The 23,753-nt window shown below is 36.4% G+C and overlaps 1 protein-coding gene across 1 annotated transcript in view; it reads right to left on the bottom strand.

Moving 5' to 3' along the window:
* IQCM (IQ motif containing M) overlaps positions 1–23,753 on the bottom strand; it is a gene marked incomplete at both ends in the record, with an annotated part of 348,083 nt that overhangs the window by 177,306 nt on the left and 147,024 nt on the right. Inside the window, 2 exons of the mRNA XM_082838169.1 lie at positions 9,063–9,197; positions 17,918–18,062. Of these exons, the coding sequence (XP_082694295.1) occupies positions 9,063–9,197; positions 17,918–18,062 (280 nt within the window). The remainder of the gene's footprint in view (positions 1–9,062; positions 9,198–17,917; positions 18,063–23,753) is intronic.

Genomic DNA, 23,753 nt, shown 5'->3' with positions numbered 1-23,753 from the left:
AGTAGAGGGATTGCTGGGTCATATGGTAATTCTATTTTTAGTTCTTTAAGGAACCTCCATATTGTTCTCCATAGTGGCTGTATCAATTTACATTCCCGCCAACAGTGCAAGAGGGTTCCCTTTTCTTCACACCCTCTCCAGCATTTGTTGTTTGTAGATTTTCTGATGATGCCCATTCTAACTGGTGTGAGGTGACATCTCATTGTAGTTTTGATTTGCATTTCTCTAATAATGAGTGATGTTGAGCACCTTTTCATGTGCTTCCTGGCCATCTGTATGTCTTCTTTGGAGAAATGTCTATTTAGGTCTTCTGCCCATTTTTGGATTGGGCTGCTTGTTTTTTTAATATTGAGCTGCATGAGCTGTTTATATAATTTGGAGATTAATCCTTTGTCCGATGATTCATTTGCAAATATTTTCTCCCATTCTGAGGGTTGTCTTTTCATCTTGTTTATGGTTTCCTTTGCTGTGCAAAAGCTTTTAAGTTTCATTAGGTTCCATTTCTTTATTTTTGTTTTTATTTCCATTACTCTAGGAGGTGGATCAAAAACGATCTTGCTGTGATTTATGTCAAAGAGTGTTCTTCCTATGTTTTCCTGTAAGAGTTTTATAGTGTCCAGTCTTAATTTAGGTCTCTAATCCATTTTGAGTTTATTGTTGTGTATGGTGTTAGGGAGTGTTCTAATTTCATTCTTTTACATGTAGCTGTCCAGTTTTCCCAGCACCACTTATTGAAGAGACTGCCTTTTCTCCACTGTATATCTGCCTCCTTTATCATACATTAGTTGACCATACGTGCGTGGGTTTATCTCTGGGCTTTCTATCCTGTTCCATTGATATATATTTCTGTTTTTGTGCCAGTACCATATTGTCTTGATTACTGTCACTTTGTAGTATAGTCTGAAGTCAGGGAGTCTGATTCCTCCAGCTCCATTTTTTTCCCTTAAGACTGATTTGGCTATTCAGGGTCTTTTGTGTCTCCATACAAATTTTAAGATTTTTTGTTCTAGTTCTGTAAAAAGTGCCATTGGAAATTTGATAGGGATTGCACTGAATCTGTAGATTGCTTTGGGTAGTAGAGTCATTTTCACAATATTGATTCTTCCAATCCAAGAACATGGTATATCTCTCCATCTATTGGTATCATCTTTAATATCTTTCATCAGTGTCTTATAGTTTTCTGCATACAGGTCTTTTGTCTCCTTAGGTAGGTTTATTCTTAGGTATTTTATTCTTTTTGTTGCAATGGTAAATGGGAGTGTTTCCTTAATTTCTCTTTCAGATTTTTCATCATTAGTGTATAGAAATGCAAGAGATTTCTGTGCATTAATCTTGTATCTCACAACTTTACCAAATTCATTGATTAGCTCTAGTAGTTTTCTGGTGGCATCTTTACAATTCTCTATGTATAGTATCATGTCATCTGCAAACAGTGACAGTTTTACTTCTTCTTTTCCAACTTGTATTCCTTTTATTTCTTTTTCTTCTCTGATTGCCATGGTTAGGACTTCCAAAACTATGTTGAATAATAGTGGTGAGAGTGTACATCCTTGTCTTGTTCCTGATCTTAGAGGAAATGCTTTTAGTTTTTCACCATTGAGAATGATGTTTGCTGTGGGTTTGTCACATATGGCCTTTATTATGTTGAAGTAGGTTTCCTCTATGTGCACTTTCTCGAGAGTTTTTATCATAAATGGGTGTTGAATTTTGTCAAAAGCTTTTTCTGCATCTATTAAGAGGATCATATGGTTTTTATTCTTCAATTTCTTAATATGGTGTATCACACTGATTGGTTTGAGTATACTGAAGAATCCTTGCATCTCTGGGATAAACCCCTCTTGATCATGGTGTATGATCCTTTTAATGTGCTATTGGATTCTGTTTGCTACTATTTTGTTGAGGATTTCTGCATCTATATTCATCAGTGATATTGGTCTCTAATTTCCTTTTTTTTGTAGTATCTTTGTCTGGTTTTGGTATCAGGGTGATGGTGGCCTTGTAGAATGAGTTTGGGTCTGTTCCTTCCTCTGCAATTTTTTGGAAGAGTTTGCGAAGGATGGGTGTTAGCTCCTCTCTAAATGTTTGATAGAATTCACCTCTGAAGCCATCTGGTCCTGGACTTTTGTTTGTTGGGAGATTTTTAATCACAGTTTCAATTTCATTACTTGTGATTGGTCTGTTCATATTTTCTGTTTCTTCCTAGTTCAGTCTTGGAAGGTTATACCTTTCTAAGAATTTGTCCATTTCTTCCAGGTTGTCCATTTTATTGGCATAGAGTTGCTTGTACTAGTTTCTTAGGATGCTTTGTATTTCTGTGGTGTCTGTTATAACTTCTCCTTTTTCATTTCTAATTTTATTGATTTGAGTCCTCTCCCTCTTTTTCTTGATGAGTTTGGCTAATGGTTTACCAATTTTGTTTATCTTCCCAAAGAACCAGCTTTTAGTTTTATTGATCTTTGCTACTGTTTTCTTTGTTTCTATTTCATTTATTTCTGCTATGATCTTTATGATTTCTTTCCTTCTGCTAATGTTGGGTTTTGTTTCTTCTTCTATCTCTAGTTCCTTCAGGTGTAACGTTAGATTGTTTGAGATTTTTCTTGTTTCTTGATGTAGGTTTGTATAGCTATAAACTTCCCTCTTAGAACTGCTTTTGCTGCATGCCATAGGTTTTGGATTGTCCTGTTTTCATTGTGATTTGTCTCTAGGTATTTTTTGATTTCCACTTTGATTTATTCTGTGATCTATTGGTTATTTAGTAACATATTGTTTAGCCTCCACGTGTTTGTGTTTTTTACGTTTTTTCCCTGTACTTGATTTCTAAAATCATAGGATTGTGGTCAGAAAAGATGCTTGATATGATTTCAATTTTCTTAAATTTACTGAGGCTTGATTTGTAACACAAGATGTGATCTATCCTGGAGAACGTTCCATGCAAATTTGAGAAGAAAGTGTAATCTGCTGTTTTTGGATGGAATGTCCTATAAATATCAATTAAATCTATCTGGTCTAGTGGGTCATTTAAAGCTTCTGTTTCCTTATTAATTTTCTATTTGGATGGTCTGTCCATTGGTGTAAGTGAGGTGTTAAAGTCCCCTACTATTGCTGTGTTACTGTCAATTTCCTCTTTTACAGCTGTGAGCAGGTGCCTTATGTATTGAGGTGCTCCTATGTTGGGTGCATATATATTTATAATTGTTATATCTTCTTCTTGGATTGATCCCTTGAGCATTATGTAGTGTCCTTCCTTGTCTCTTGTAATGTTCTTTATTTTAAAGTCTATTTTATCTGATATGAGTATTGCTACTCCAGCTTTCTTTTGATTTCCATTTGCATGGAATATCTTTTTCCATTCCCTCACTTTCAGTCTGTATGTGTCCCTAGGTCTGAAGTTTTTCTCTTATAGACAGCATATATATGGGTTTTGTTTTTGTATCCATTCAGCAAGCCTGTGTCTTTTGGTTGGAGCATTTAATCCATTCACATTTAAGGTAATTATCGATATGTATGTTCCATTTACCATTTTCTTGATTGTTTTGTGTTTGTTTTTGTAGGTCCTTTTCTTCCCTTGTGTTTCCCACTTAGAGAAGTTCCTTTAGCATTTGCTGTAGCGCTGGTTTGGTGGTGCTGAATTCTCTTGGCTTTTGCTTGTCTGTAAAGCTTTTGACTTCTCCATTGAATCTGAATGAGATCCTTGCTGGGTAGAGTAATCTTGGTTGTAGGTTCTTCCCTTTCATCACTTTAAGTATATCATGCCATTCCCTTCTGGCTTGTAGAGTTTCTGCTGAGAAATCAGCTGTTAACCTTATGGGAGTTCCCTTATATGTTATTTGCCATTTTTCCCTTGCTGCTTTCAATAATTTTTCTTTGTCTTTTATTTTTGCCAATTTGACTTCTATGTGTCTCGACGTGTTTCTCCTTGGGTTTATCCTGTATGGGACTCTCTGCACTTCCTGGACATGGGTGGGTATTTCCTTTCCCATCTTAGGGAAGTTTTCGACTATAATATCTTCAAATATTTTCTCGGGGCCTTTCTCTCTCTCCTCCTTCTGGGACCCCCTATAATGTGAATGTTGTTGCGTTTAATGTTGTCCCAGAGGTCTCTTAGGCTGTCTTCATTTCTTTTCATTTTTTTTCTTTATTCCATTCTGCAGCAGTGAATTCCACCATTCTGTCTTCCAGGCCACTTATCTGTTCTTCTGCCTCAGTTATTCTGCTATTGATTCCTTCTAGTGTATTTTTCATTTCAGTTATTTTATTGTTCATCTCTGTTCTTTTGTTCTTTAATTCTTCTAGATCTTTGTTAAACATTTCTTGCATCTTCTTGATCTTTGCCTCCATTCTTTTCCCGAGGTCCTGGATTATCTTCACTATCATTATTCTGAATTCTTTTTCTGGAAGGTTGCCTATCTCCACTTCATTTAGTTGTTTCTCTGGGGTTCTTTGTTGTTCCTTCATCTGGTACATAGCCCTCTGCCTTTTCATCTTGTCTGTCTTTCTGTGAATGTGGTTTTTGTTCCACAGGTTGCAGGATTATAGTTCTTCTTGCTTCTGCTGTCTGCCCTCTGGTGGATGAGGCTATCTAAGAGGCTTGTGGAAGTTTCCTGATGGGAGGGACTGGTGGTGGGTAGAGCTGGCTGTTGCTCTGGTGGGCAGAGCTCAGTAAAACTTTAATCTGCTTGATGCTGATGAGTGGGGCTGGGTTCCCTCCCTGTTGGTTGTTTGGCCTGAGGTGACCCAACACTGGAGCCCGGGCTCTTTGGTTGGGCTAATGGCAGACTTTGGGAGGGCTCACGCCAAGGAGTACTTTGCAGAACTTCTGCTGCCAGTGTCCTTGTCCCTTGGTGAGCCACAGCTGACCCCCACCTCTGCAGGAGACCCTCCAACACTAGCAGGTAGGTCTGGTTCAGTCTCCTATGGGGTCACTGCTCCTTCCCCTGGCTCCCGATGCACACGCTACTTTGTGTGTGCCCTCCAAGAGTGGAGTTTCTGTTTCCCTCAGTCCTGCTGAAGTCCTGCAATCAAATCCCGCTAGCCTTCAAAGTCTGATTCTCTAGGAATTCTTCCTCTCATTGCCAGACCCCCAGGTTGGGAAGCCTGACATGTGGCTCAGAACCTTCACTCCAGTGGGTGGGCTTCTGTGGTATAAGTGTTCTCCAGTTTGTGAGTTAACCACCCAGCAGTTATGGGATTTGATTTTATTGTGATAGCACCCCTCCTACCTTCTCATTGCAGCTTCTCCTTTGTCTTTGCATGTGGGGTATCTGTTTTGGTGAGTTCCAGTGTTTCCTTGTCGATGACTGTTCAGCAGTTAGTTGTGATTCCGGTGTTTTTGAAAGAGGGAGTGAGAGCATATCCTTCTACTCCGCCATCTTGAACCAATCTCCTTGCATTCTTTTATCATTAAAATTTCTTATGCCCTAGAATACTACCTTTTTTAGTCCTCTTTAATCCCTTCTATGCTTAATCAAAATCTTATTATTAGGGCTTCCCTGGTGGCGCCGTGGTTGAGAGTCCGCCTGCCGATGCAGGGGACGCGGGGTCGTGCCCCAGCCCGGGAGGATCCCACATGCCGTGGAGCAGCTGGGCCCGTGAGCCATGGCCGCTGAGCCTGCGTTTCCGGAGCCTGTGCTCCACAACGGGAGAGGCCACAACAGTGAGAGGCCCGCGTCCCGCAAAAAAAAAATTAAAAAATAAAAATCTTATTATTAGACAGCTTGTTCATATGAAAACAATTTTAGGGGAAACTCATTATATGCTCTCCATTTAATAACATAAAGCCATATCTTGAGAAAATAACAGAAAATCCAGTGTTGTCTGCTTGTAGTGGGTAAAGCTGTGCCCTGAGGAGCAGGAGGCCCAGGATACAGTTACAATTTGCCACCAACTAGTCAGAGAGGCTGAAATAATTCATATCCTATCTCAGACCATTGTTTCTTCAGATGCAGAGGGTATTTCGGGTTTTAACATTTTTGTCTAGGGCTCCACAGTGAAAGTGGATTTGTCTTCATTGTTGAGTTCATTTCAATTGCAGAAAACAACCTAAAAGTTCTATTTATGTGTTGAGAAAACACTGGAAAACCTTCAAAGTTCAAACTTCTAAAATTAGTTAGATATGAGGATAGATAATATAGAACCAAACTATGATTTTCTTTCCTTTGAGATATGCCATCCTATTGTTATTAGTTTCATTTGTTGAGATGTAAATGAATATCAAGTAAAGGTTCTCATGTTTGCATAGTCTTCAGCTTTTAAGATCAGCCACTACATGCAGTCTGAAGGGGCTTCATTATCCCAAAGGAAGATTTTCAGACAAAAATCACATCCTCAGTCACAACTTTTTGTTACCATAGTGATAAGAAAAAAAATGGAAAAAAAAAAAAAGCTAAAAATACCTGAACACATACAGACAGTTTTGGAACTTTGACCTACTTGGTGTCATACACTGACGAAGTTAATCAGTTTAATTAAGTACATATGGGTTAGGTGAAATATTCTACTGGATGAAAAAATGTGTAGGTTGCACATCTGGAGCTATTATCCACAATCAAATAAGTCAGTATGAATGAAGAAGATTGACAATCCAAAATGCATAAAATCAGATTCTCTTAGAAGAAGCAAGCAGAAAACATTAATTTAGCTCCATTTCCCATAAATTTTCTGTTTTCTTTCCATTATTTTAGAATATCTCCATTTTAAATTAAAGCTTCTTATAAACCACTAGAATTTTTGAACTGGATGTAGCAGCATAATTGGACATATATTTTAAATTATGTTAGAGTGGCTTCTTTCTATAAAGGAAAGCTTCCCAATTTTAGGCATTATAATAAAAACAGTATGTTTTATACTAACTGTTCTTTTGAAAATTCTAGTTTTAATAAGAAATTTAATAGAGTACATCATTTTCAGAAAACCTACTATATTGCAAGGCATTATCTAGTCTGTGAAAGATCAATAAAAGGCAATACTTTCTGTCAAGAATATTTTAACCATCTATCTAATTATGCTTTTGTAACACTGAACTTTTAAATTTTATTCCACATAGTAAAATGGAAAGAGCATTGAACTTGACTTGAATAGACCAGGGATAGTTTCTGCTCTCCTAATGACTTAAAAAGGTCTCTAAGTCTCAGTTCTCTCATTTGTAAAATGAACAAAAATGAGCATATCATCTTCTCTAGCACACAGGTCATTATGGTAAGCAAGAGATGATATGGGTGTAAACCAGTTGATAACATTCAATACAAAAATCTCTATAGAAATACGTCATTCAACAATTAGGTTCAACATTTTAACATTTTCAAAATAAAAATTATGAAAATTAATTGTCATAATTATCTAAGTATACTTAAAATTATTTAAGAATAATAATAGCAAACATTTATTGAGCACTTATAATGGGCCACATGTTTTACATGAATTATTTCATTTTAATCTCATAACAGCCCAATGACTTAGAGTATTATCTTCCTTTTACATATATATAAAGTAAGGCATAGCAGAGGTAAATAACTTGTCCAAAGACATACAGCTAATAAGTGCTGAAGCCAGGAATTAAATCCAGTCAAGCTAATACTAAGCCATGCCCTAAACCTAAGCCTTTATGATATACTCCAAAATAATCAGTGAAGGAAAATATCACTATGAAACTGTTAATTTGAAGAAAAACATATTTTAAATTACCAAGTTTCTGAAGTATAAGTTTCTGAAATCCCTAATTGATTTTATTTTGCTGCATTCAATTTTTAAAATTTTATTATTATTTATTATAAAGAAAAATGGTAAGAATTTAAATATAAACAGTAAATACAGAATACCCTTATGACAAGTTATTACTCTATCATAAATAATGTTGTAAAAGATACTTATGGCTTGGAAATTAATGAGTATTGTTAAGCAAAAAAGTAGATTTTCAAATATTTAGAAAATTCTAATTTTCATAAAAATGTTATATGCACAGAAAAAAACTGGGAATGATGAACATCAAATGTTAATTGCTATTGGTTAGCAATCTTATATATTTCTATATTCCCAAATTTTCTATAATAAATATTTAATGTTTTTGTCATCAGGAAAAATTTGCTTAAACATCCAACATGATCTGGATGCTTCTCCAGACTGTGAACAAATATTTACCAAGAGTCTAGAAAACTTTTCTAGGTACTAGGGATTCAGCAGTGGCAAAGCAAAGTCCATACATAGGTAAAGAATTAGATAATTACACTAAGAACTAACAAAGGAAGAGAACTTCAACCTTTAATGAAGCTTCAACCTTGTCACTCTGACATTAATCATACCTTCCTACTGGTATGTGGGCCCTTCACCTCTACTAAAAAAAAAGGTCCTGAAATATTTTGTTTTGCTTGTTTATCTTTTCCTCTCAATTAAATTACGGGTACATCATTCATCATCTTTAAACATGGCAGCCAGCCATAGCATTAGTGTGGACACAGAAAGAAATGATGAGAAGAATCTTAAGGAGTTAAGGAAAATTCAATGAGATTTCCCAAACCTTGGTGACAATTTGCACTCCATTACTAATCTTTAGAGAATGGAGAAATGTTGTTCCATTTAACTTACTAAATATTCCCATACAAAAACAATATTATCATTTCACTTATTGACTGTTCAGAAAAGAAATGATTTTCTAACTGTGAAAATCTATTGCATTGAAATAATTGATAATGTTTAAACATTTAAACTTGACTATATTCTTTGGTACCAAATCTATTCAGCAGAAATCATTTTAGCATCAGTATTTAAAATACATGGTGGTTTAAAATATATCCTGACATAACTTATATTGTATCAAAAATACATTAAAAGCTTAAAAAGCTAAAGAATCTCTTCTACCTCTCTAAAAATAATTTTACCGTATTAACTTCTTTTAACCTGTTCTTTTAATCTCTTCTTTCTGATATATTAAAATCAGGTTTTGAAAATTTGAAAAAAAGGGACTTATAAGACAAGTTTAATGAAAGTAAGAGAAGGAAGGAAAGAACAAAGGAGGAAAACACGGAGGAAAAAAAGAAAGGAGAAAGCAAAAAAAAGAAATGAGAAAATACCTCTATGGACCAGGTCCCAAACCTCATCAATTTGCTGGTGCATTGGGAAATGACCACAGTCATTGAAGTACTTAAGGAGCTCACTTCTTTCTAATCCTTGCCAATCTTCTCTTCTAGCAAACACTGTTTCATAGACTACAAGGAAAAAAAGATAAAATAAAATATTTTCTTTGTAAATAACAAATCAAATATACACCCCACCTGAAAGTGTGATCTGGATTTGAAGACACTTTCACTCCAGTTTTATTTTGATGTCTGGTGATAAGCCTCCATGAGGTGAGTAGGACCATGTCAGCCTCCTGGGGCAGGCAGAGGAAGTGGGCATGCTTCTCCCTCCCCCACTCCAAAGGAGGGAAATTTGGTCTTGCTTCCCCAAAGAGAACACTGGCATCCTCTGGCCTGGTTTACATGACAGTTGTCCATAGACTCTACATATATCAACGTTCAAACCACATCGTAAGACATAGCTCAGGGCTTCTGGGGGCCTGATTTCTGTTGACCCATTTCAGCATGCATTTTTTATTAGTTTTGATTAGTTTCCCTAATTTTTTCATCTCTTTTTGACTTCTACCCACATTCTAACTATTTACTTGAATTGGTGATTCCACATTGGACTGCTTATTCTACTGCTGATTTTGCCCTTAAAATATCTACTTTTTGGTAACATCATGCATTCCTACTTCCTACTTTAATATCTTTTGTCACTCCTGGCTCAAGGCTTCCCCAGAAAATCATTCAGTCGGGACAACCCTCACCTATTTCCCATACTTGGCATTAGACAGGGTTTAGATAATGACCAAGAGAACTGATGCACGCGTTTCGTAAGTGTAGTTCTCCATTTTATTTTTGTTTCAAAAAGATGAAATTGAGTCTCCATTCTAAAGTATATGGATTAGCCCCATAAATCTGATTGTTAATCAGCATTTACAAGTTGACAGGGTCTGTCCTCAGCACAGGTTTAGCTCTGAAATACGGGCTCCCAATGACAAAGGGCACCAAAGTGGTTTCTAACAGAAGTTAATGTATCATTCCGACAATCAACCATACAGACTTCAATTTTCTATCCATTCACTCATCCACTCATTCAGTTGAGATGGACAGTCATAAGACATCAACAAGTTCAAGAAACATTTAGTGATTGCCTGAATACGAGTAGCTATTCCAGATTCTGAAACACAGCAGAAAATAAACATAAATGTCTATTTAATATCTCTATGATTTTTTCTATTCTAACAAGCAAACTAGAGCAGTTGCTGTCTCCATTCATATTGCCTTGTCCCTTACATGTCTGTGCATGCTAATCTGATTTAAATTTCCAGCACCTGCATTTCATTGCCTAAGGGGTCCCTCTGGCTGCAGGACTCCACTCTGCCTACCTGTGCAGCAAGCCAGAAGTGCCAGGCGATCAAGGCTCCCATTGGAGCAGCTCTTCATCTCTGACTGGGGGAGTTGGTGGGTAAAGACACAGCACTTGAGGCAAGGTGGCTACACTGTTCCCTAGAGGGATTAAGCTCTGGTTGCCCACATGGTAACCATGTGGGCACCTTTGGTTAGATGGATGGATGATGCACCTTTTCCTTCCTTCCATCTCTTCCCTGACTCATTTCTCCATTCTGCTAACAGTATTTCCCCAAATAAGTTAGTTGCACTCCCTCTCACTTTTTAAAGGATTAAGTAAAAGAAGCCCCAGCAGTTTCCTAATGAAAGAAGAGTTTTCTCTTTCTCTGCCTCTCTTGTTTTCTCTTTCTGCCTTCTTCTTCCTGCCTTTTCATCTCTAAATACTTTGCTCCTTCCTGCTTTTTTTCTCTAGAAACCAGGCTGTTGGACTGGGGAAACTGATCTGAGTTCTATGATTCTGTGACTGATTCTATGACTTACATAGAATCTCTTTCTCTCTCTGGATTATTCCTTCCTCAACCTCTAGCCACCAAAAAGGAGGCATTCTAACTCAAAGAATTCTGGTTATTGATAAATACTTTTGGTACATAATTTTAGCATAATTAATAAGCTTAATGAAAACTATCCTTTCAAAAAATATTTTTGAGCCCTTCTGATAAACCAAGCATTTGTTAACAGTGGGTATGTATTAATGAACATAACAGACACAGTTCTTGTCTTCATGGAACTTACAGTCCACTATAAAATAAACATTTTATGACTAGCTGAAACTACCAAAAATGTAGCACTTTTACTTTATAAGGCAGTAAGTTGCTGATTCCAGTTAAATATAAGTTATTCGGATCATTTTGTTGTTGTAGTTTTATTTCTTTTTTAAAGAAAAGTTACAAAAGCCATTGTTGGTTTTTTTAAATAAACTTATTTTTGGCTGCGTTGGGTCTTCATTGCTGCGCACAGGCTTTCTCTAGCTGCGGCAAGTGGGGGCTACTCTTCATTGCAGTGACTGAGCTTCTCATTGCGGTGCACATGTTGTGGAGCACGGGCTCTAGGCGCGTGGGCTTCAGTAGTTGCAGCATGCGGGCTCAGTAGTTGTGGCTCGTGAGCTCTAGAGCACAGGCTCAGTAGTTGTGGAGCACGGGCTTAGTTGCTCGGCAGGTGAATTCTTTTTTTTTTTTTTTTTTTGCGGTACGCGGGCCTCTCACTCTTGTGGCCTCTCCCTTTGCGGAGCACAGGCTCCGGACGCGCAGGCTCAGTGGCCATGGCTCACAGGCCCAGCGGCTCCGCGGCATGTGGGATCCTCCCGGACCAGGGCACGAACCCGTGTCCCCTGCATCGGCAGGCAGTCTCTCAACCACTGCACCACCAGGGAAGCCCTACAGGTGAATTCTTAACCACTGTGCCACCAGGGAAGTCCCATCCAAGAATTCTTAAATGGAACACAATGATGACAGGGAACCAAGCAAATGTTCACCTAGTATGAGCATCAGTTACTCCCTGTGCCCTCACACAGTGACATCCATGGGAGTTACTTCTTGCTCCCAGGCTATTATGTTCCAGCTCCTAGAGTTTTCTGCTTTTTGAAGTTGTGTCTCATCCTTCATAGCCTATCAGAAGTCAACTCACAGTCTCCTCTCCAATGTTCTAATTTCAGGATTCTAAGTTTCTATGGACCTTCACTTTGCTGAACTTCCTGACCCCCAGCGTGTCCCCCAGGATGCAGGGGCCAATCTTCACCCACCCATCGTGTTTCTGCTTCTTGGCTGTTGCCATCTTTCTCCAGGACCTGAGTCTGCACATGCAAAAGCAGTTTTAAGTTTAAAACAAACTCGAGAAGGAGATACAGAAATTTCTCATAAATCCTTTACCCCCACACTCAAAGATAACTCCTCCCCCCATTATCAATTATTAATCAATGCACCAACTCCAGAGTGGTGCGTTTGTTATCAAGAATAAACCTACACTGACACACCATAATCACTAAAGCCAATAGTTTACCTTGGTGTTGTACATTCTTTGGGTTTGGACAAATGTATAATAACATGTATCCATCACTGTACAAAATAGTTTCATGGTCCTAAAACTCCTCTGTGCTTGCTGTTTCATCCTTCCCCCCACCCAATTCCACCCCAGGCAACCATCGATCTTTTAATTTTCTCCACAGTTTCGCCTTTTCCAAAATGTCAGATAGTTGGAATCATACAGAATGTAGCCTTTTCAGATTGGCTTCTTTCACTTAGTAATATGCACTTAAGGTTCCTCCATTTCTTTTCATGGCTTAACAGCTCATTTCTTCTTATAACGAAATGATATTCACTGTCTGGGTGCACCAGTTTATTTATCCATTCACCTACTAATGGAGGGAAAAGCTTGGAAGGTTGCTTCCCAGCTTTGGCAATTATGAAAATGCTGCTATAGATATCCATGTGTAGGGTTTGTGTGAACATAAATCCCCTGTGGCTAAACACCAAGGAGAATGATTGCTGGATTGTATGGCAAGAGTACGTTTAATTTTGTAAGAAAACACCAAACTGTCTTTCAAAATGGCTGTATCATTTTGCTTTCCCACCAACAATGAATAACAGTGCCTGCTGCTTCACATCCTTGCCAGCGTTTGGTGCTGTCAGTGTTCTGGATTTTGGCCATTTTAATAGGTGTGTAGTGGTATCTCTTTGTTGTTTTAATTTGCACTTCCCTGATGACAAATGATGTGGAACATCATTCCATATGCTTATTTGTTATCTGTGCTGAGGTCTCTGTTGAGATCTTTGGCCCATATCTTAATCAAGTTGTTTGCTTTCTTATTGTTAACTTTTAAGCGTTCCTTATATATTTCGGATAACAGTCCTTTATTAGATATGTCTTTTGCAAATATTTTCTTTCAGTTTGTGGCTCATCTTCCCATTCTCTTGATACTGTCTTTCACAGAGCAAAAGTTCTTCATTTTAATGTAGTCTAGTTTATCAATTAATTTTTTAATGAGTCATGTCTTTGGTGGTGTATCTAAAAAGTCACCATACCCAAGATCATCTAGGTTTTCTCCTATGTTACCTCCTAGGAGTTTCACAGTTTTGCATTTTACACTTAGGTCTATGATCCATTTTGAGTTAATTTTGTGAAGTGTGTAAAGTCTGTGTTTAGATTTATTTTTTTACACATGGATGCCCAGTTAGTCCAGCACCATTTGTTGAAAAGACTATCTTTGCCCTATTATATTGCCTTTGTTCTTTTGTCAAAGACCAGTTGACTATATTTATAGGGGTCTGTTTCTGGGCTCTCTATTCTGTTCCACTGATCTATTTGTCTATTCTTTCACCAATATCACACTTGAACTTGTAGCCTTATCATAAATCTTGAAGTCAGATAGCATCAGTCTTCCAATTTTGTTCTTCTTCAATATTGTGTTAGCTATTCTGGTCTTTTGCCTCTCCATATAAACTTTAGAATCATTTTGGTGGTGTCCACAAAATAATTTGCTGAGATTTTGAATGTGATTGCATTAAATCTATAGATCAAGTTAGGAAGAACTGACATCTTTACAATATTGAGACTACCTATCCATTAACATGAAATATCTATCCATTTATTTAGTTCTTTGATTTTGTTCATTGGAGTCTTGTAGTTTTCCTCATAAAGATCTTATACATATTTTGTTACCTTTAAACCTAAGTATTTCATTTTTGGAGGGTACTAATGTAAATGGTAGTGTGTTTTTAATTTCAAAGTCTACTTGTTCATTGTTGGTATCCAGGAAGCAATTAACTTTTGTATATTAACCTTGTATCCTGCAACCTTGATATAAATGGCTTGCTAGTTCCAGAGGGTTTTTGTCAATTCTTTCAGATTTGCTACACAAATGATCATATGATCTGCAAACAAAGATAGTTTTCTTTCTTCCCAATCTGTATGCCTTTATTTCCTTTTATTGCTTTATTGCATCAGCAAGAACTTCCAGCATGAAGTTGAAAAGAAGTGGTGAGAGAGAGTGGTGAGAGAGGATGTCCTTGTCATGTACCTGATCTTAGTAGGAAAACTCTGAGTTACTCACGTTAGGTATGATGTTAGCTGTAGTTTTTTTGTAGATAGTCTTTATCAAGTTGAGAAAGTTCCTCTCTATTTCCTGTTTACTGAGAGGTTTTATTATGAATGGGTGTTGGATTTTGCCCAACTATGTTAGTGGATTCATCTATTTCTCCTTGTAGTTCTATCAGTTTTTGCCTCACATAGTTTGATGCTATGTTGTTAGGCAGATACTAAATTACAATTGTTAATGTATTCTTGGAGAATTGACCCCTTTACCATTATGTAATGCTCTTCTTCACCTTTGATAACTTTCCTTAATTTGCAACCTGCTCTGTCTGAAATTAATATAGCTGCTCCTGCTTTATCTTGATTATTGTTAGCATGGTACATTTTTCTCCATCCATTTACTTTTAACCTATATATGTCTTTATATTTAAAGTGGGTTTCTTGTAGACAGCATACCATTGGGTTGTGTTTTTTGACCTACTCTGACAATGTGTGCCTTTTAATTGGTGGATTTAGATCATTTAATGTTCAAAGTGATTACTGACACAGTTGGATTCAGATCTACTATATCTGATAGGTTTTCTATTTGTTGCCCTTGTTCTTTGTTCTTATTTTTCTCTTCTACTTTTCTCTGCCTTTTGTAATTTTAATTGAGGATTTTATATGTTTCTATTTTCTCTCATTTCAAAGCATACCTATTATCCTTTTTTTTTTTACTTTATTTTAATGGTTGCCCTGGAGTTCACAATATACATTTATAGCTAATCTAAATCCACTTTCAAATAACACTATCCTACTTCATGGGTAGTGCAAATACCTTACAATAACAAAATAATTCTAATTCCTCCCTCCCATCCCTTGTATAATTGTTGTCATTCACTTCACTTATACATACATGTACATATATCAGCATATATAATTATACCTAAGCTATATATGTATATTGTAATTGAGTATATTGTTAGTATTATTTTGAACATGTTATCTGTAAGATCACTTAGGAATAAGAAAAATAAATGTTTTATTTTACCTTCTTATTTCTTCTTCAGTGCTCTTCTTTACTTTTTGTAGTCTTGAGTTTCTGACCTATATTATTTCCCCTCTAAGAAATTTCTTTTAACACTTTTTGCAAGGCAGATATACTGGCAACAAATTCCCTCAATTTTTGTTTGTCTGAGGAAGTCCTTCATTTTTTAAGTATAATTTTTAAGGGTACAGAATTCTGGGTTGGTGTTTTATTTCTCTCAACATTTTAACTATTTCATGCCATTCTTCTTACTTGCATGGTTTTGGATAAGTCAAATGTAATTCTTTTTTTTTTTTTTCTCCAGAGGCCAGGTGCCTTCCCCATCTGGCTTCTTTCAGAATTTTTGTCTTTATCTTTAATTTTCTATAGTTTGAAGATGATACGCCTAGGTGTAGTTTTTTGGAATTTATTCCGCTTGGTGTTCTCTGGACTTCATGGATCTGTGGTTTGGTGTCTGACATTAATTTGGGGAAATTCTCAGTTATTATTGTTATAAATATTTCTTCTGTTTCTTTCTTCTCCCTCTGGTATTCCCATATGTTACTCCTTTTGTAGTTGCCCCACAGTCCCTAGATACTTTGTTCTGTTTTTTATTTCAGTTTTTGTTCTCTTTGCTTTTCAGTGTTCAAGGATTCTATTGATATAATTTCTAGCTCAGAGAATCTTTCCTCAGCCACCTTTCCAAGAAGCCCATCAGAGGCATTCTTCATTTCTGTTACAATATTTTTTATTTTTATCATTTCTTTGGGGTTCTTTCTTGGGATTTCCATCTCTCTGCCTACCTTGCCCATCTGTTCTTGCATGCTGTCTATTTTATGCATAATCAGCATATTTAATCATAGTTGTTTTAAATTCTCAGTCTGATAATTCCAACATCCCTGCCACGTCTGGTTCTGACATTTGCTTTGTCTTTACAAATTGTGTTTTTTACGTTTTTGTATACCTTGTAGTATACATGTAGCTAGTCATGACATAGTGGGTAAAAGAAACTGCTGTAAAAAGGTCTTTAGTAACGTGGTGATAAGGTGCTGGGGGAGAGGAAGTGTTCTAATGATTAGGTCTCAGTCTCTTATGCAGCCTATGGCTCTGGACTGTGAACTTTATGAATGTTTCCCAGTTTTTTTCTTCCTCCTTAGGTGGGACAGGATGGTCAGAGTGGACTGGAGTTGGGTATTTCCCTTCCACAGGTTTAATTAGGCTCTGATAATACCCAGCAGGTTAGGCTCTGGTTAATTAGTTTCCTCTGAAGGCAGGCCTTGTTAAGAAGAATGGAGTGCTCTGGCATATTTCAAAATGGTTCATTTTCTCATATTTACTGTGGGAATCTGATTGAGCTCCTGGAGGTAAATATCGCAGTATTGTGGAGGCCCCTTTATGACTGGATCCTCTGGAATTTTTAACTCTCAGAATTGTGCTCCTGCCATTTGTCAATTACAGTTCATTTTTCTTACCCCAGCACTGGTTCCCACATCGGATTCTGCTCATGAGTCTCTGCTCTGGTAAGCTGTGATTTTGTATGCCTGTCTCTCCAGTCTTAGGGGCAGCAGTTTGCCCTGTGTCTCCCCTCTTTTACGAATCCAAGAAGACTTGTTGATTTTTTAGTCTGTTCAGCTTTTTTACTTGTTGTTAAGATAGAGTGTTGACTTCCAAGCTCCTTACGTACAGAAGGAGAAACCAGAAGTCCTCATTTATTTTTTTTTTAATCAAGAAACAGACTTTAATATCCATCCTAATCAAGCAATAATAAATTCATTAAATATAATAAAAATCAGGATTCTGAAAGTTAAGATAGAAATTGGAAAACCTGTTCTTCACGTAGAATTTCAACACTAATAAGCAACATGTAATGGATATCTGTTGTTTAGTCTGCTCAGTGTCCTTTAACTGTTCTTCTGTTATAAATATGTAGTTTTCCTTTGGGGAGCTACTCCCTCCCCTCAATGAATATAGTTTCTAAGTTTCTATGCAACTCCCAAGCAGATTTCTTTGCCCTATCAAGGCAAAGTGTTGGACACATAACTCAAGCTAAACCAACCTAGAATTTGAATTTAAAGCTCAAGAATAAAAAGTCATAAAGTGATAGCAGCTTTTCTATCCCCCAGAGGCAAACAGAGATTGCCTCTTATTTTTTGCTCCTTAGATCTCTGGAGCAGCTCTGGTTCATGTTCTTTCTGAAATCTCATTCTTTAGCTATTTTTCCTTTAAATTTCCTTTTTGTTTAGCCAGAATGAGATCCTAATAAATTAATCCACATATACATCAACTTAAAAAGTAAATAGCTTGAAGCAATAAAAATATCGCCTACTTGTGTTGTCTATGGGTAATTTTATGTAAATTTTATGTAAATTAATGGTTAAAATAATTCCAAATCTAAAATCAAATCAGAAATGATAGCATCACATACATTTTTTTCTGTCCATCCATTCCTCTAGCTCTGTAAGGTTTATAATTTGTCTCGTCCTCCAAAGACCAAGTCGATATTTAACACGATGGATTAGTCTGCAATACATGTTTATAACTGTTCTCAAATCTGGTCCATGATACAAAGCCTATAAAAGAGCAATATAGACAGCTGAACTCTTTATATATTTCTGCTATTTATATTTATCTGATTTTGCCCTATTCATTTCATCTGTCTCACCCAGTTTCTCAGATTATGATGTATTTTATTTATGTTTTTAAATAAGTTTGGTTAAATACATGCATTATAGAGTGGGTTAATCTCCCTAAAGTTCAGAGAACATCATTTTGAGTTGCTCTGTTATTACATACTCATACTTCCCATAAAAAAGGTTTTGGTGATGGGTGATAGGAGCTTCCTAGGCTGATGTACAGATTTTTATAATATGTAGCCCACTTAGCCAGGAAAAAAAATAAAAGTTTTATTAAGGCATTACTCTGTAATGGATGATTCTTACCTAAGCTATCCACTCTGGGTGCTCAAATCCTTGTATTTTCTTTCTCTTGAAAATTATATATTTATGTATTGTACCTATTTTTCACTGGATATTTTCAGATTTTACTTGTTGATTTCTAAAAACACCATCAATATTAAAGAAAGTAACCCTTTTCAGCATATGTGCAAATGTTGTTCTGTCAGTTTACCTTTAATCTGTGACTATATTTTTCTGTATGTTCATTTTATACATTCTACTATAATACATTTTTTTAAATTAAAGTATAAAAATTCATCTATTTCAGGTTTTTTTTTTTTGGTTTTGTAAACAGCCAGTTCCATTTTATTTACCAATTCAAATATTTTTACATTTTCTAGCTCATTAATTTCTCTACTTATCTTTATTAATTCCTTTTTTTTAAGGTTTATTTTCTCCTTCTTGGCTTCTTGAATTAAAGACTTAATTAACCTATTTTCATTAATGTTTTACAAATGTACTGAAGTTCATAAAATTTCTTCTGAGTCCACTTTCCTTTGATGTGCTTTGCATACCATTATACAAGTAAAAACACTAAAGCATAACATCTTTAAATAACTTTCCCACGGTCCTATAGTTAGTAAATTGCAGAATTGGTTCTGAATTCAAAATAGGGACAATTCAGAGCCCACACTTTTAATTATATAAGTATTCCTCTTAATTTACTTGAATTTCACATTTTTCACCCATTCTGTAAATTTTTGTTTTGGTTTCTTTCCTAGTATAGTTACTATTACACTTATGATTGTTCTTGCTCTTATTTATTTTCTGTTTTGTGTGATTCTTGGAAGATTGTTTTTATTATTTTATTTTTCTTCACCTTTTTAAAACACTATGTTTAAGCCTATATTTTTTAATTTATCAAAACTATCAATGAAATAATATTTCTTGATTTACCTAAATAAAAAAATAAATTAGCATAATTTCACTACTTTCCTTTTCTCCTTCCATCTGAATTCCATCAGAATCAGGCAGATTCTGAATGTTTGCTAATGTCTTTCAACATTTAATAACATTTTCCAGTGTGTATTTTTAATCTGCCTTTTGTTCAATAGGCTCTTGTCATTTTGTTGTTGTTGTTTTGTTTTGTTTTAAATAATGGATTGGTCACACTTTATTTATGGTTTTTAATTTTTTTTTAAACATCTTTATCGGAGTATAATTGCTTTACAATAGTGTGTTAGTTTCTGCTGTATAACAAAGTGAATCAGTTATACATATACATATATCCCCATATCTCTTCCCTCTTGCGTCTCCCTCCCTCCCACCCTCCCTATCCCACCCCTCTAGGTGGTCACAAAGCACCAAGCTGATCTCCCTGTGCTATGTGGCTGCTTCCCACTAGCTATCTATTTTACATTTCGTAGTGAGGTGGATGGACCTAGAGTCTGTCATACAGAGTGAAGTAAGCCACACTTTTGGAGCACTCTCCATAATGTGAATCTTAGCAGAAGGCATAACTCACTTCCTACAATTTGAAGCCACAAATCAGTTGCTCATGATCCAAGCCTCCTCTGTTGCTGGGATGCAGACATGTGACAAAGCTTCCTCCATTATCTACACCAGACTCAGGTTTTCACTCGAAACTAATAATGCTTTTAAAAGTGAAACAAACAGTGAGAAATCTATTTGTGTGGTAGAGTAACCGTGGCAGCAATATCCATTTTCTAAGGGTAGCATTGGTGGAAGCAGAACAGGATTCAGCATTTGCAACAGACTCTGTGCAGGATTTGACTGGAGTCCAAGGAGCTATCTAGGCTAGCCTTCATCATTCCTTCATGTTCCTGAGCTTAATTCTTCAGACCTCTGCCCAATATTCTAGTCAATACCTTTCTGCTTAAGTCTGCCAGTAGGTTTCTTTTGCTAATAATTAAGAATCAAGCATTGTTTTAATTGTATTCTTAGAACATGAGGCAAAAGGTCCCTGCTTGAAGTGCTGCTTAGTTGAATGATGACATTTGCTAAGAGAGCAGGGGCATTTGGTCAGTCACCAAACCCAATATGAGTGTTTTTCTCTGAATTTAATAAATCCTCTTTTGTGGACACAACCTGTCTTGTGAAGAAACCCTTCTCAGATCTGAGGCATTCAGAAGGCTACCTAGGAGGTTTTCATGGTTAAGAACTTGGGTCAGAGAAAATGGCAATGGTCCATCTGTGTGGTTCTTATTATAGCATGCCTCTCTGCCAGCCTTCTGTACAGAAATATGCCTCAGTTATGATGCTATGTCATCTCAGTATGTGAATCTTTCACCATATTTCTAAACGTTTCTCAAGACAGAATTAATCAGAAAAATGTACAAATTGATATTTACAACAGCAATATTGAAATAAAAGACAATGCAAATTACTGATTATAATTTTCCAATCCATGTTGATTTAAAGTGTAAATGTATCATGCTTATCGTATATCAGGATTTAAAAATATTTTCCAAATATAAGTCAGCTTTTTATTTGATATGGTCACATGTCTTTTTTTAAAGTAATGAATTGACTGCTTGTTGGGAGGATTCCACTACCATATGATACTTAGTGGAACTTAATTTCTTTGATTACTAGCAAGAGTAGCTTCTTTCATGTTTACAAGCCATTTATGTTTCTCCTACTGTGAAGTACTAGTTCTTCTACCTATTTTTGCCTAGGCCTTCATTCCTAGCAGCATTGGAAATCACTGATCTAACCCTCTTTATTATACTGTGTCTGAACTTCCTTGATCTAGCATATTCTGGTTTTCTTCATACCTCTCTAGCTATGGAATTCATTTGTGGAATCCTCATCTCTGCCTTCTCCCTTGAGCATTGGTATTTCTCACTCTTGCCTTTTCATGCCTCTCTCCTTACTTTACATATGTTCTCTGGACAATGACATCAATTCCAACGTCTCTAGACAGTATCACTAATAATGATTCTCAAATCTATGGATAAGGGCAGAGTACAGAGGGTATCCTTGTTCAGGGACCTGAATCAAAATGTGTAGAAAAGATTTCCCAGATTTCACATCCTCTCATCCCATTCTCCACCATGTTGAAAATAATTTATTCAAAGACATGTGCCAGGGAAGTTCTAGACCTTGTAGATTAGTGAACAGAAAAGACAAAATTCCTGTCTCACAATGAGTTACATTCTGATGGAAGGAAAAATAATCCAATAAACAAATATATATGTATTAGGTGGCAGTCCGTGGTATGAAGAACAATAGTGTTTTAAATGGAATAGGGAGTGACCAGAGTGTTATTTTTTTATAGGGTAGTATGGGGCAGGCTTTTTGATAATGTAACAATGAACAGAAAGACGAATGAAATAAGAGAGCCATGCAGTCACCTTGGGAAAGAGCTTTCTCAGAGATAAAATGACAATCATTGCCAAATTGAGCCACTTTTATGGGTGGGATGGTTTTATATTCTTCTTCAGGTGTGTTAAGGTGGAAAAAGTTTAAGAACTACTGACGAACCTCAAATGTTTCCCTATGGCCCAGTCTTACTTCTGAGCTTAGACTCATATACCCAACTGCTTCCCAGACATCTCAAGGATGTTCCACAGGCACTTCAAACTCAGTGTTGAAAACTCGACTCTGTCTCCTTTCCTTTCCTCCCACCTCTCCCACTCACTCCTCCGAAGTTCTATATTTCACAATCATCCATCAGGTTGCCCAAGACAAAAACCTAGGATCCATTCCTGACTCTTCCAGCTCCCTTATCTCCAAATCTAATCAAACCCAATGTCCTACCTACTGTGCAATTCTCCAACTTTGCCCCAAGCCACCACCATCATGCACTGGATTACTGAAAAAGCATACTAGTTGTTCTTTCTCTAATTTTGCCACCTTCTTTCCCCAATTCATTGTCCAGAGTCAGTAATTTTTCTAAAATAAAAAATCTCTTCATGTCACTGACCTGCTTTAAAGTCATCCATTCCCATACACTATGTATAAACTCCTTAGCATGGTTTTTAAGAACATTGTTAATCTGCTCCTACCTTCATCTTCCTCTACTGCCACTGCCCTCCTCCCAGCCAGCCCCCTAAATGTCTGTATCGTCTAAGGCCGTTGAGATTCCCTGGGCCTACAACTCTCTCAACCTCCCCATCTACATGACAAAACACAACTACCCTTCATCCTCCAGATCTCAGTTTGTTGACACTACCCCCACACTAGACACAGTCCTTTGGGTTCAGTGGTCTTTCTAAGTTCTCTAATAATACCTAAGACTTAGTTACCTCCATTTCTATCTGGACTATTTGCTCTATACATCAGGCAAGATATCAGATCTAGTAAATAGTAACTATGATCACATTTCTTAAAAAGTGTTCTGGAATACATTAATACAGTTCTCCCAGTACCTGAGAGTTAACACATTTATGTAATAAAACTATTCCATACGAGGTCACCAGTGCCACAGGTCCATGAATGGGCTTCAGAATTTTCTTTTTATTTCTTATTGGGTTTTTTTTAGATAATGAGAGGAAATCCATACTTTATCAAATTTTCAAAGGATTCTGTAACCCCCAAAAGAATAAAGACCACTGACCTATGCATGGGATATTAAAACTCAGATTTCTAGGATTTCTCCAATTTTATTTATTCAACAAATATTTATTCAAAGCCAATTTTGAACACTTTTTTATTGCAACCACCAGCCATTCAAATGTTTTAGAATTTCAGTATTTTTGACAAACAGCAACTGAACGTATCAACTTAAGACTAAAATTTTAAAATTTAAATTATAAATATTCACGGAAAAATCTTTAAGTTAAAATCTTAGAGGCATTACACTGAGGAAAATACTGTTTTTGTGTCTTTAGGATTTTTTTCTGGATCATATTAACTTATACCAAAACACATGCAAACAAACAACATAGAAATTTTAAAAGGAAAAGGATATTTTTAATGGTGGAAATAAATAATGCTGATGGTTAAAGGCAGCAATTTCTGTGGTCTCCTTATGACTGATATAATTCAATGCTGCTTCATTATTTCTAAATAAACCCAAACTAGAGCATTTCACAGGAAATGGTGGAAACTATACAGTCTCCTGAGGTACTTTAGAGCAACATTCTAGCAGATATTGTCTACAGCCACAAGCTCTGAAGTGCCAGCCGAACAATATGACTATGTAAGTTTCCCAGTGGAGGGATTCCCACAGTGCTGACAATTATCCAGGGACTTGCTGTGCAGCCTTTACACCAGAAAGTCTATCAGGAATTCCCCCAACAGCAACACTGCACAAGGCTCAGTCCTGGAACCGGACTATGCATGCATTACAGGCCTGCCACATGACCATTTCAACAGTAAGCAGAACAACATTAACTGTAT

This window comes from Leucopleurus acutus (genome assembly GCF_964270905.1).
Source record: "Leucopleurus acutus genome assembly, chromosome: 4".
Classification (NCBI taxonomy): domain Eukaryota; kingdom Metazoa; phylum Chordata; class Mammalia; order Artiodactyla; family Delphinidae; genus Leucopleurus; species Leucopleurus acutus.
The sequence above is the reverse complement of the archived record's forward strand: the minus strand, read 5'-3'. Positions and strand labels throughout refer to the sequence as shown.